We start from the raw sequence: 13,005 nt of genomic DNA, 5'->3' as shown, positions 1-13,005 counted from the left end.
GTTAATTCCACGACTGTATATATCGGTATCGGTAATTAAAGAGTTGGACAATATCGGAATATCGACAAAAAGCCATTATCGGACATCCAAGTCGAATTGTGTTGCTTTAAAGGCCTACTGAAAGCCACTACTACCGACCACGCAGTCTGATAGTTTATATATCAATGATGAAATCTTAACATTATAACACATGCCAATACGGCCGGGTTAACTTATAAAGTGACATTTTAAATTTGCCGCTAAACTTCCGGTTCGAAACGCCTCTGAGGATGACGTATGCGTGTGACGTTGCCCGGCGAACACGGGTATGCCTTCCACATTGAAGCCGATACGAAAAAGCTCTCTTTTCATTTCATAATTCCACAGTATTCTGGACATCTGTGTTCGTGAATCTGTTTCAATCATGTTCATTGCATTATGGAGAAGGAAGCCAAGCAAGCAAAGAAGAAAGTTGTCGGTGCGAAATGGACGTATTTTTCGAACGTAGTCAGCCACAACAGTACACAGCCGGCGCTTCTTTGTTTACATTCCCGAAAGATGCAGTCAAGATGGAAGAACTCGGATAACAGAGACTCTAACCAGGAGGACTTTTGATTTGGATACACAGACGCCTGTAGAGAACTGGGACAACACAGACTCTTACCAGGATTACTTTGATTTGGATGACAAAGACGCAGACGTGCTACTGTGAGTATGCAGCTTTGGCTTTTTTTTGCGTATGTACGTAACTTTTTTAAAATATATAAGCTTTATGAACCTTGGGTTAGGTGAACGGTCTTTTGGGCTGAGTGATTGTGTGTGTTGATCATGTGTTTGAATTGTATTGGCGTGTTCTATGGAGCTAGGAGCTAGCAGAGGAGCTAGGAGCTAGCATAACAAACACGCAGGTGTTTTTATGCAGGATTAATTTGTGGCATAGTAAATATAAGCCTGGTTGTGTTGTGGCTAATAGAGTATATATATGTCTTGTGTTTATTTACTGTTGTAGTCATTCCCAGCTGAATATCAGGTACCGTGAGTATGCAGCCTTGGCTGCTAAACATTCGATAACTTGACCGTATGTGCGCGTCACGTACGTAACTTTTTAAAAATATATAAGCTTTATGAACCTTGGGTTAGGTAAACGGTCTTTTGGGCTGAGTGATTGTGTGTGTTGATCAGGTGTTTGAATTGTATTGGCGTGTTCTATGGAGCTAGGAGCTAGCAGAGGAGCTAGGAGCTAGCATAACAAACACGCAGGTGTTTTTATGCAGGATTAATTTGTGGCATATTAAATATAAGCCTGGTTGTGTTGTGGCTAATAGAGTATATATATGTCTTGTGTTTATTTACTGTTGTAGTCATTCCCAGCTGAATATCAGGTCACCCCCGGCTCTCACAGCATCTTCCCTATCTGAATAGCTTCAACTCCCCACTAGTCCTTCACTTGCACTTTACTCATCCACAAATCTTTCATCCTCGCTCAAATTAATGGGGAAATTGTCGCTTTCTCGGTCCGAATCTCTCTCACTTCATGCGGCCATCATTGTAAACAATAGGGAACTTTGCGTATATGTTCAACTGACTACGTCACGCTACTTCCGGTAGGTGCAAGCCTTTTTTTTATCAGATACCAAAAGTTGCAATCTTTATCGTCGTTGTTCTATACTAAATCCTTTCAGCAAAAATATGGCAATATCGCAAAATGATCAAGTATGACACATAGAATAGATCTGTTATCCCCGTTTAAATAAAAAAAATTCATTTCAGTAGGCCTTTAAAGTCCCTCGCTGGCCTTCTTCAGCAGCGGCAACGTCATTGCGGCTAGCCCCGCCCACTGGCTGCTTTGACTGACAGCGGCGCTGCTCCAGGGGGCGGGGCGTCCGGTCACGCGCTCGCCATGCAAATGAGGCAACTCCGTGCCCATGTGGCCCAGCACCATGCTTGTTGTTCTGCTCGCTGATTGGCTGCCCGCCGCCATGGCAGCGTTCACGCGCTGCGGCCTCGCGGCGCCGCGCAAGACCCGGAAGTAGGCCCGCCCGGACGGGAGTGTTTCGTCGCGCTCGTTACCGAACAAAGTGAGCCGCCATGTTGTCCACGGGGGTTTTAAACACGTCAGCGTGTCAGGATTGGGCTCGTGGGTGTTGGGTGGAATGACTTTTAGGCGCTAACTGGACCGAAAGGCGACGCGGCGCACGTGCGCGTTACGCTCCGTGTTTTGTGGGAGCCGTAGTAAGAGGGCGTGGCTGGAATGCACAAGGGGCGTGGCCTGACGAGAACACCACTATCCTTGTTGTGTGTACTCCTGCTCACATCGCCATCTTGTTGCTATCCCCCTTTTTTTTTTTTTTTTTTCAAACTTACGCGAGGATCCTCGACCTGCCGGGCGCGGATTTACGAGCAAGATCCGAGGGATCCACCGGGACCGTTAAAATCTTGCACGCCGGCACAGTAGCAGCGACCCCCCCGCACCCCACACCCCCCCCCGTCCCTCCTTCGCTCGGCTTTTTTTCCGCCCTCCGTCCCGGGGGCCACCGGCTCGGGCGGCAACATGAGCATCGACACGCTGCTGGAGGCGGCCAGATATCTGGAACTGCAAGCCCAGCAGCAGCAGCTCACACACGGTAAGAGGAGCGCGCCCGTTAGAGCCGCGTTTAACCGGGCAGCATGTAACAATGTTCCACTTCTTGCTTCGAAACATCTTTTATTTGCTCCTTCCAACCAGGAAGTAACTCTTTTAACGAGACTACTTTTCGCGCCCGCGGCGCGTGACCACTTCAACACTGACCGTACGCGCGCGCGCATCACAGGAGGAGTTTTTATTTTTTTCTCATTTGTATTTTTTTCAATGTTCATTTAAGTTGAAGGATTTAAACATGTGTGACGTCACAGGCGCCATGTGTGTTTTGAAGTGTGTCACGATCGACTTGTCCTACTTTTCGTGGGGTCGTGCACGGCAGGGCGGTGGCGAGCACGCACACACTTTACATAATGGACTGACACACGCACACACTCAGGGGGCGGGGCCTCCCCTCCCTGGGCCTGCGCGCGCACTTGCGATTATTGTTTGTTGTTCACGAGTCACGACGACGAGCACGCACCATGAACTCATGTTCTCCCCCTTCGATGACGTGTCACCGACTAGTCGCGCACGCGCACACTGCGTGCTGGGGTCCGCCCATCCCCACCACCACGTGCACTCTCGTAGCCACGCGCACGGACGAAGACTTCTTCGACCCCGCCTCGTGATTCGGAGAGGGAGAGGGAGGGAGGGAGGGGCTGACTCCACGACACGGTTACGTCATTGGCGTGTACTTTGATATCGATCTATTTGTATATGTATCGACCAATGGGGACAGCGACACATTCCATTGTAAAAGGAAGTGGGCGGGGCCTCTGCAGGCTTAAAGGAATGGGAGGGGCTTAGATGGTGACAGTAATGTAAATATTTCTTAAGTCACTTTGTTTCGACATTATTGCCTCTTTTTTTAAACGCATGACAAAATGAAGCACTTCCTGTTTCCACTAAATGTTCACGTGACTGTTCTCACTTTAAAGTGAAAGTAAGACGCTCGCAGAAAAATAAAGTGAGATTTTGAAGCCTTAACGTTGAAGCTGTTTGTGTGTTGGCGTGCACAATCGAGGAATCCCTGGGATCTTCCCTTTATCATGCTGCTGTTTCCATGGCAACTGGGGGCTTTCCACACCGCTGTATGCGTCACATGACATCATCTTTGTCACCTTTCAGCTTCAGATACAAATCATTAGGGGTGCGAATTCGATCCGATTCCTGAGGGTGACGATTCGATGGTGGGTCGATTCAACACGATTTTCAATTCAAACTAATTCTTGCAATGTACTTACTATTTGGTGTAATAAATATAATGAAACTTTTACAAAACATGTTAAATGTAAAACAGACAAAATAAGCTCCCTCCGGTTGCTGGGATATGGCCTAAAATAAATAAATATATAAAATGTATAATACAAAAATAATATATATATATATTTTAAGTGTATATATTATATATCCATCCATCCATTTTCTACTGCTTGTCTCTTTTGGGGGTCGCGGAGGGTGCTGGAGCCTATCTCAGCTGCATTCAGGCGGAAGGTGGGGTACACCCTGGACAAGTCGCCACCTCATCGCATATCATATATGTTTATTATGTATACATATATAAATATTCATATGTTAAAAAACATTTTTTTTTAAAAGTATATATATTGCACCACTAAATTGGCCCTAGTGTGAATGTTGTCTGTGTTGGCCCTGCGATGAGGTGGCAACTTGTCCAGGGTGTACCCCGCCTTCCGCCCGAATGCAGCTGAGATAGGCTCCAGCACCCTCCGTGACCCCCAAAAGAGACAATCAGTAGAGGATGGATGGATATATATTAGGGATGTCCGATATTATCGGCCGATAAATGCGTTAAAATGTAATATCGGAAAATGTCGGTATCGGTTTTTTTATTATCTGTATCGTTTTTTTGTTTTTATTAAATCAACATAAAAAACACAAGATACACTTACAATTAGTGCACCAACCCAAAAAACCTCCCTCCCCCCATTTCTTTCTGTTATTAATATTGTGGTTCCTACATTATATAAATATATATCAATACAGTCTGCAAGGGATACAGTCCGTAAGCACACATGATTGTGCGTGCTGCTGCTCCACTAATAGTACTAACCTTTAACACTTAATTTTACTCATTTTCATTCATTACTAGTTTCTATGTAACTGTTTTTATATTGTTTTGCTTTCTTTTTTATTCAAGAAAATGTTTTTAATTTAGTTATCTTATTTTATTATTATTTTTTTAAAAAGTACCTTATCTTCACCATACCTGGTTGTCCAAATTAGGCATAATAATGTGTTAATTCCACGACTGTATATATCGGTTGATATCAGTATCGGTAATTAAAGAGTTGGACAATATCGGGATATCGGCAAAAAGCCATCGGACATCCCTAATATATATATATATATATATTAATAATTTAGTCTTTAATTTTTTAATTTTGGAAAATTAGGATTCGATTTAGAATTGGGAAGAATAAGAATCACGATTCAGATGTTAATCAAAAAATTTTTGTGCACCAATATAAATCATATTTAATGTCTAAACCAGTGGTTCTTCAGCACCACCTCAGAAAACACTTTGCTCTCCAAGTAGCACCACAATGACCAACATTAAAACACAGTAGCGCAGCAGGTCTAAGTATTCATCAAAAACACGGCGTAAATGTTATTTAACAAGTATATGTAATATTTTTGGCTACTGTAACAATATCCACAGTTTGAACAGTAACACTGATAACGGATATATTTAATGGCGTACCACTAGATGGAGCCAGTGTGCCACTTGTGGTAGCGTACCGTAGCTTGACAATACACACTTTGTTGTCCCGCAGAAGAGGAGCAGCACAAAGACAAGGAGCTGATCAACAAGGAGGAGTTAAGACACATAGAGCTTGTGACTTCCTTGTCGCAGCCAATCACAGCCAACCATGTTAACTGGGGTGAGGATCGCCAGCAGCCGCCGCCACCACCCCGACCGCCTCCCCCAGTGCCCATTGCCGTCATACCGATGGTCCCCGTCGTCACTGCCGCGCCCCTTCCGCTCGCCACGCACGTCGCCGCCGCCTCGACGCTCGCCGGCCCCGCGTCGGCCAAGACCACCACCTCGCCACAGCCGCCGCCTCAGCCCCCGCCAGCTCCGGCATCCCACCAGCTGCTGTGCCCCCCCCACATGAAGGCGGACACGACCAACCAGCTCGTCAAATGCGTCCAATCGCAGCCTCACGTTCACATTCAGTACCCGCTCGCCATCAGCACCAACGGGCCCGCCCTGGCCTCTCATCAAGCCCCGCCCACATCCCAGCTGAGGCCCAACGGAGTGACGCTGGAGGACATGAGAGGCTTGGAGGGGAAAAAGAGACCTGGAGGGTCAGTGTGTGTGATTGTGTTGACGTGTGTGTGTGTGCATGCATGTGTTTGTGTTGACGTGTGTGTGTGTGCATGCATGTGTTATGTTGACGTGTGTGTGTGTGCATGCATGTGTTTGTGTTGACGTGTGTGTGTGTGCATGCATGTGATTGTGTTGACGTGTGTGTGTGTGCATGCATGTGTTATGTTGACGTGTGTGTGTGTGCATGCATGTGTTTGTGTTGACGTGTGTGTGTGCATGCATGTGTTTGTGTTGACGTGTGTGTGTGTGCATGCATGTGTTTGTGTTGACGTGTGTGTGTGTGCATGCATGTGTTATGTTGACGTGTGTGTGTGTGCATGCATGTGTTTGTGTTGACGTGTGTGTGTGTGTGCATGCATGTGTTTGTGTTGACGTGTGTGTGTGCATGTGTTATGTTGACGTGTGTGTGCATGCATGTGTTTGTGTTGACGTGTGTGTGTGTGCATGTGTTTGTGTTGACGTGTGTGTGTGCATGCATGTGTTTGTGTTGACGTGTGTGTGTGTGTATGTGTTATGTTGACGTGTGTGTGCATGCATGTGTTTGTGTTGACGTGTGTGTGTATGCATGTGTTTGTGTTGACTTGTGTGTGTGCGTGCATGTGTTATGTTGACGTGTGTGTGCGCATGCATGTGTTATGTTGACGTGTGTGTGTGTGTGTGCATGTGTTTGTGTTGATGTGTGTGTGTGTGTGTGCATACATGTGTTTGTGTTGACTTGTGTGTGTGCGTGCATGTGTTATGTTGACGTGTGTGTGTGCATGTGTTATGTTGACGTGTGTGTGTGCATGTGTTTGTGTTGATGTGTGTGTGCATACATGTGTTTGTGTTGACTTGTGTGTGTGCGTGCATGTGTTTGTGTTGATGTGTGTGTGTGTGTGTGTGTGTGTGTGTGTGCATACATGTTTGTGTTGACTTGTGTGTGTGCGTGCATGTGTTATGTTGACGTGTGTGTGCGCGTGCATGTTTGTGTTGACGTGTGTGCGTGTGCATGCATGTGTTATGTTGACGTGTGCGTGCATGTGTTTGTGTTGACGTGTGTGCGTGTGCACGCATGTGTTATGTTGACATGTGTGTGCATGTGTTTGTGTTGACGTGTGTGCGTGTGCATGCATGTGTTATGTTGACGTGTGTGTGCATGTGTTTGTGTTGACGTGTGTGCGTGTGCATGCATGTGTTATGTTGACGTGTGCGTGCATGTGTTTGTGTTGACGTGTGTGTGTGTGTGCATGAATGTGTTTGTGTGTGCACGCATGTGTTGACGTGTGTGTGTACATGTGTTTGTGTTGACGTGTGTGTGCATGCATGTGTTATGTTGACGTGTGTGTGTGCATGCATGTGTTATGTTGACGTGTGCATGCATGTGTTTGTGTTGACGTGTGTGTGGCATGTGTTTGTGTTGACGTGTGTGTGTGTGTGCATGCATGTGTTATGTTGACGTGTGCATGCATGTGTTTGTGTTGACGTGTGTGTGTGTGCATGCATGTGTTATGTTGACGTGTGCATGCGTTTGTGTTGACATGTGTGTGTGTGCATGCATGTTTGTGTTGTGTGTGTGCATGTGTTGACGTATTTGTGTGTGCATGTGTTTGTGTTGACGTGTATGTGTGTGCATGTGTTTGTGTTGACGTGTGTGTGTGTGTGCATGTGAAGTGAAGTGAATTACATTTATATAGCGCTTTTTCTCAAGTGACTCAAAGCGCTTTACATAGTGAAACCCAATATCTAAGTTACATTCAAACATGTGTTTGTGTTGACGTGTATGTGTGTGCATGTGTTTGTGTTGACGTGTGTGAATGTGTGTGTGTTGACGTGTGTGTGTGTGTGTGCATGTATGTGTTTCTGTTTACGTACTTGTGTGTGCATGTGTTTGTGTTGTGTGTGCATGTGTTTATGTTGACGTGTGTGTGTGTGTGCATGTGTGTGTGTTGACGTGTGTGTGTGCATGCATGTTATGTTGACGTGTGTGTGTGTGCATGTATGTGTTTCTGTTTACGTACTTGTGTGTGCATGTGTTTGTGTTGTGTGTGAATGTGTTTATGTTGACGTGTGTGTGTGTGTGCATGTGTGTGTGTTGACGTGTGTGTCTGCATGCATGTGTTATGTTGACGTGTGTGTGTGTGCATGTATGTGTTTCTGTTTACGTACTTGTGTGTGCATGTGTTTGTGTTGTGTGTGCATGTGTTTATGTTGACGTGAGTGTGTGTGTGTGCATGTGTGTGTGCATGCATGTGTTATGTTGACGTGTGTGTGTGTGCATGTATGTGTTTCTGTTTACGTACTTGTGTGTGCATGTGTTTGTGTTGTGTGTGCATGTGTTTATGTTGACGTGTGTGTGTGTATGTGTTTGTGTTGACGTGTGTGTGCATGCATGTTTGTGTTGACGCGTTTGTGTGTGCGTGTGTTATGTTGACGTGTGTGTGTGCATGCATGTGTTTGTGTTGACGCGTTTGTGTGTATGTGTTTTGTTGACGTGTGTGTGTGCATGCATTTGTTTGTGTTGACACGTTTGTGTGTACATGTGTTATGTTGACGTGTGTGTGTGCTTGCATGTGTTTGTGTTTAGTGTGTGTGTGGGCAGGTGTTGTGTTGATGTGTGAGTGTGCACGTGTTTGTGTTGACGTGTGTGTTGTGTGTTCAGGACAGGAACCAGGGAGGTGCACAACAAGCTGGAGAAGAACCGGTGGGTTCCTAATCGTCATACAGAACATGGTTGGTTCTCGCCGGTTCCAAGTGCTTCTGGTCTCCTAGAACCTTGTGTGTCCTCCTCAGGCGGGCGCACCTCAAGGAGTGTTTCGAGACGCTGAAGAAGAACGTCCCAAACGTAGACGAGAAGAAGACCTCCAACCTGAGTGTGCTGCGCAGTGCACTGCGCTACATCCAGGTAGGAGCTGCTGGCCTCCACCTGATTGGCTGAGCCTCTTTGGTGGACACAACGCTCTCATAACTGTCAGACTCCGCCCTTTTCCTCATGCAAACCCGTGAAGCTCCGCCTACTCTCTGAAGTCATGCGAGTAAGGTGCGGCCCCAGGTGAGGTTGCCATAGGGACAGGCGCACTTCCTGTCTTTGGTGCTGAGTTTGGCGATGTCACCTGCAATAAAGAGGGCGGAGCTCAAAGTGTGTGAATATAGTCACATGACTTCCAATAAGGAGGCTCCTTACAGATGAGGTTGCTGCGGAGATGCGCATGGAAGGCAGCCGTTGCCACGGTGATTTGCTGCGGTGGCGCGTTGCTCGGGGGGGGAATTGTGAAAGGTCAGACGTCGTGGGGGCGGAGTCACACAGCCGCCACGTGCAGCAGGCGGAACGTAAACAACATAGCTCGTCGGCATTTCCTGTCCTTTTCCCCCCGCCCAAGTATGATGTCACATGTAAATTTTAAAGCCCTTGTAGCCCCGCCTCCTGGAAGTCAAACAACCACCTGCTGACCTCCCACTGCTAATCTGTGCTAATGTTCTTAGTCCTCGTGTGTCACATGACCCAAACAGAAAATGGGGTCACGCAAACAAAGAGCTTTTCTGTGCATAGAGCACGCCCGACCACCTGATCTCATATTGGCAGCGAGCTGATCAGCGATGGAACCATATTTCATACCCGGGTTATCCTGACATAAACAGCTGAAATACATACACATACTGTTAGATGGTCGTACTCTGTTCAGAGGTCCTTGAACGCACCGTAAAAAACCCATCTGAGTATCGGTTGTATTCCGTCACGTGACTTTTCAACGGAAGTAAAAGGAAGTGGTCGACCACCAAACCAAACATGGCTACTGGTGTGCAGCAAAGGGAGTGCGAACTACCCGAGTACGCAAGGGGCCTTGATCTTCCTGCAAAAAGCAGATACGAGCAAAAAAATCAAACTAAGCAATGAAATAGATCCCTATACTTTATCAAAAAAAGATTTGTCGAGTCAAGGATTATACGTCGGTCGCCTTACCAGACATGTAGAACTATTGTGTGCCGGACATCATTCTACACCACAAAACAGATGAAAACTTGGAAAAGCACGGAGGGCTACAACTTCTTTGTGTGTGGCTGGGTGAAGAATATTGGTATCAAGACTTTGTTCGGATAAATGTGCATCGTTTTTGCTCGAGTAAAGTTGCATTTCATGACTTAACTTCGCATCTACCGCCATGTTTGTTGTTGTTGTTGCGCACGCCGTTTACAAGTAGCGTGTTTGTCCCCGTCTTTATCATAATATAACTATAGATGTCAACATTGTGTATGTGCTGAAATATTCATTTATTGTTTATCATAATATAACTATAGATGTCAACATTGTGTATGTGCTGAAATATTCATTTATTGTTTATCATAATATAACTATAGATGTCAACATTGTGTATGTGCTGAAATATTCATTTATTGTTTATCATAATATAACTATAGATGTGCTTAAAGATGCATTTATTATTGTTTATCAAAATATTACTATACTTGTCAACATTGTGTATGTGCTAAAATATTAATTTGATTGTTTATCATAATATAACTATAGATGTCAACATTGTGTATGTGCTGAAATATTCATTTATTGTTTATCATAATATAACTGTAGATGTCAACATTGTGTATGGGCTTAAAGATGCATTTATTATTGTTTATCAAAATATTACTATACTTGACAACATTGTGTATGTGCTGAAAGATTCATTTATGATTGTTTATCATAATATAACTATAGATGTCAACATTGTGTACGTGCTAAAATATTAATTTGATTATCATAATTTAACTATAGATGTCAACATTGTGTACGTGCTAAAATATTAATTTGATTATAATATAACTATAGATGCCAACATTGTGTATGTGCTGAAATATTCATTTATTGTTTATCATAATATAACTATAGATGTGCTTAAAGATGCATTTATTATTGTTTATCAAAATAGTACTATACTTGTCAACATTGTGTGTGTGCTGAAAGATTAATTTATGATTGCTTATCATAATATAACTATAGATGTCAACATTGTGTACGTGCTAAAATATTAATTTGATTATCATAATATAACTATAGATGCCAACATTGTGTACGTGCTGAAATATTCATTTATTGTTTATCATAATATAACTGTAGATGTCAACATTGTGAATGTGCTTAAAGATGCATTTATTATTGTTTATCAAAATATTACTATACTTGTCAACATTGTGTATGCGCTGAAAGATTCATTTATGATTGTTTATCATAATATAACTATAGATGTCAACATTGTGTACGTGCTAAAATATTAATTTGATTATCATAATATAACTATAGATGCCAACATTGTGTACGTGCTAAAATATTAATTTGATTATCATAATATAACTATAGATGTCAACATTGTGTACGTGCTAAAATATTAATTTGATTATCATAATATAACTACAGATGTCAACATTGTGTACGTGCTAAAATATTAATTTGATTATCATAATATAACTATAGATGCCAACATTGTGTACGCGCTAAAATATTAATTTGATTATCATAATATAACTATAGGTGTCAACATTGTGTACGTGCTAAAATATTAATTTGATTATCATAATATAACTATAGATGCCAACATTGTGTACGCGCTAAAATATTAATTTGATTATCATAATATAACTATAGATGTCAACATTGTGTACGTGCTAAAATATTAATTTGATTATCATAATATAACTATAGATGCCAACATTGTGTACGTGCTAAAATATTAATTTGATTATCATAATATAACTATAGATGTCAACATTGTGTACGTGCTAAAATATTAATTTGATTATCATAATATAACTATAGATGTCAACATTGTGTACGTGCTGAAAGATTAATTTGATTATCATAATATAACTATAGATGTCAACATTGTGTACGTGCTAAAATATTAATTTGATTATCATAATATAACTATAGATGTCAACATTGTGTATGTGCTGAAAGATTAATTTGATTATCATAATATAACTATAGATGTCAACATTGTGCATGTGCTGAAAGATTTAAATTATTATTGTTTATCATAATATAACTAGAGATGTCCGATAATGTCAGCCGATAAATGCTTTAAAATGTAATATCGGAAATGATCGGTATCGGTTTCAAATAGTAAAATGTATGACTTTTTAAAACGCCGCTGTGTACAAGGACGTAGGGAGAAGTACAGAGCGCCAATAAACCTTAAAGGCACTGCCTTTGCGTGCCGGCCCAGTCACATAATATCTACGGCTTTATACACACACATAAGTGATTCCAAGCATACTTGGTCAACAGCCATACAGGTCACACTGAGGGTGCTTCAATGGCGTCGTTAGCAACAGCATTGTTAACCTTCGCCAGGCTGGAAAGCATTAACCGTGTATTTACATGTCCACGGTTTAATAGTATTGTTGATCTTCTGTCTATCCTTCCAGTCAGGGGTTTATTTATTTTGTTTCTATATGCAGTTAAGCACGATGCTATCACGTTAGCTCCATAGCTAAAGTGTTTCGTCGATGTATTGTCGTGGAGATAAAAGTCACTGTGAATGTCCATTTCGCGTTCTCAACTCTCATTTTCAAGAGGATATAGTATCCCAGGTGGTTTAAAATACAAATCCGTGATCCACAATAGAAAAAGGAGAGAGTGTGGAATCCAATGAGCCAGCTTGTACCTAAGTTACGGTCAGAGCGGAAAAAGATATGTCTTGCACTGCATTCTAGTCCTTCACTCTAACGTTCCTCATCCACGAATCTTTCATCCTCGCTCAAATTTATGGGGTAATCGTCGCTTTCTCGGTCCGAATCGCTCTAGCTGCATTGAAAACAATAGGAAAATGTGAGGAGCCTGTCAACTGACTACGTCACGCTACTTCCGGTACGGGCAAGGCTTTTTTTTTTATCAGATACCAAAAGTTGCGATGTTTATCGTCGTCGTTCTCTACTAAATCCTTTCAGCAAAAATATGGCAATATCGCGAAATTATCAAGTATGACACATAGACTGATCTGCTATCCCCGTTTAAATAAAAAAATGTCATTTCAGTAGGCCTTTAAATGGGACATACTAAATGTTAAAAGTATATCAAACAAAC

The 13,005-nt window shown here is 42.8% G+C and overlaps 1 protein-coding gene across 2 annotated transcripts in view; it reads left to right on the top strand.

The window, feature by feature from the left end:
* Positions 1-1,956: 1,956 nt before the first annotated feature.
* Positions 1,957-13,005, top strand: part of mntb (MAX network transcriptional repressor b) — a 15,383-nt gene continuing 4,334 nt past the window's right edge. Inside the window, exons 1-4 of one of the 2 annotated variants that reach the window (XM_062049160.1) lie at positions 1,960-2,603; positions 5,398-5,932; positions 8,593-8,634; positions 8,724-8,835. In XM_062049160.1, the coding sequence (XP_061905144.1) occupies positions 2,531-2,603; positions 5,398-5,932; positions 8,593-8,634; positions 8,724-8,835 (762 nt within the window). In that variant the 5' untranslated portion in view covers positions 1,960-2,530. Of the gene's footprint in view, positions 2,604-5,397; positions 5,933-8,592; positions 8,635-8,723; positions 8,836-13,005 lie in introns of both variants that reach the window. The other variant, XM_062049161.1, reaches the window with a different exon arrangement.

The sequence above is a fragment of the Entelurus aequoreus genome, linkage group LG05 (genome assembly GCF_033978785.1).
Source record: "Entelurus aequoreus isolate RoL-2023_Sb linkage group LG05, RoL_Eaeq_v1.1, whole genome shotgun sequence".
NCBI lineage: Eukaryota > Metazoa > Chordata > Actinopteri > Syngnathiformes > Syngnathidae > Entelurus > Entelurus aequoreus.
This window is presented reverse-complemented; position numbering and strand designations above follow the sequence as displayed.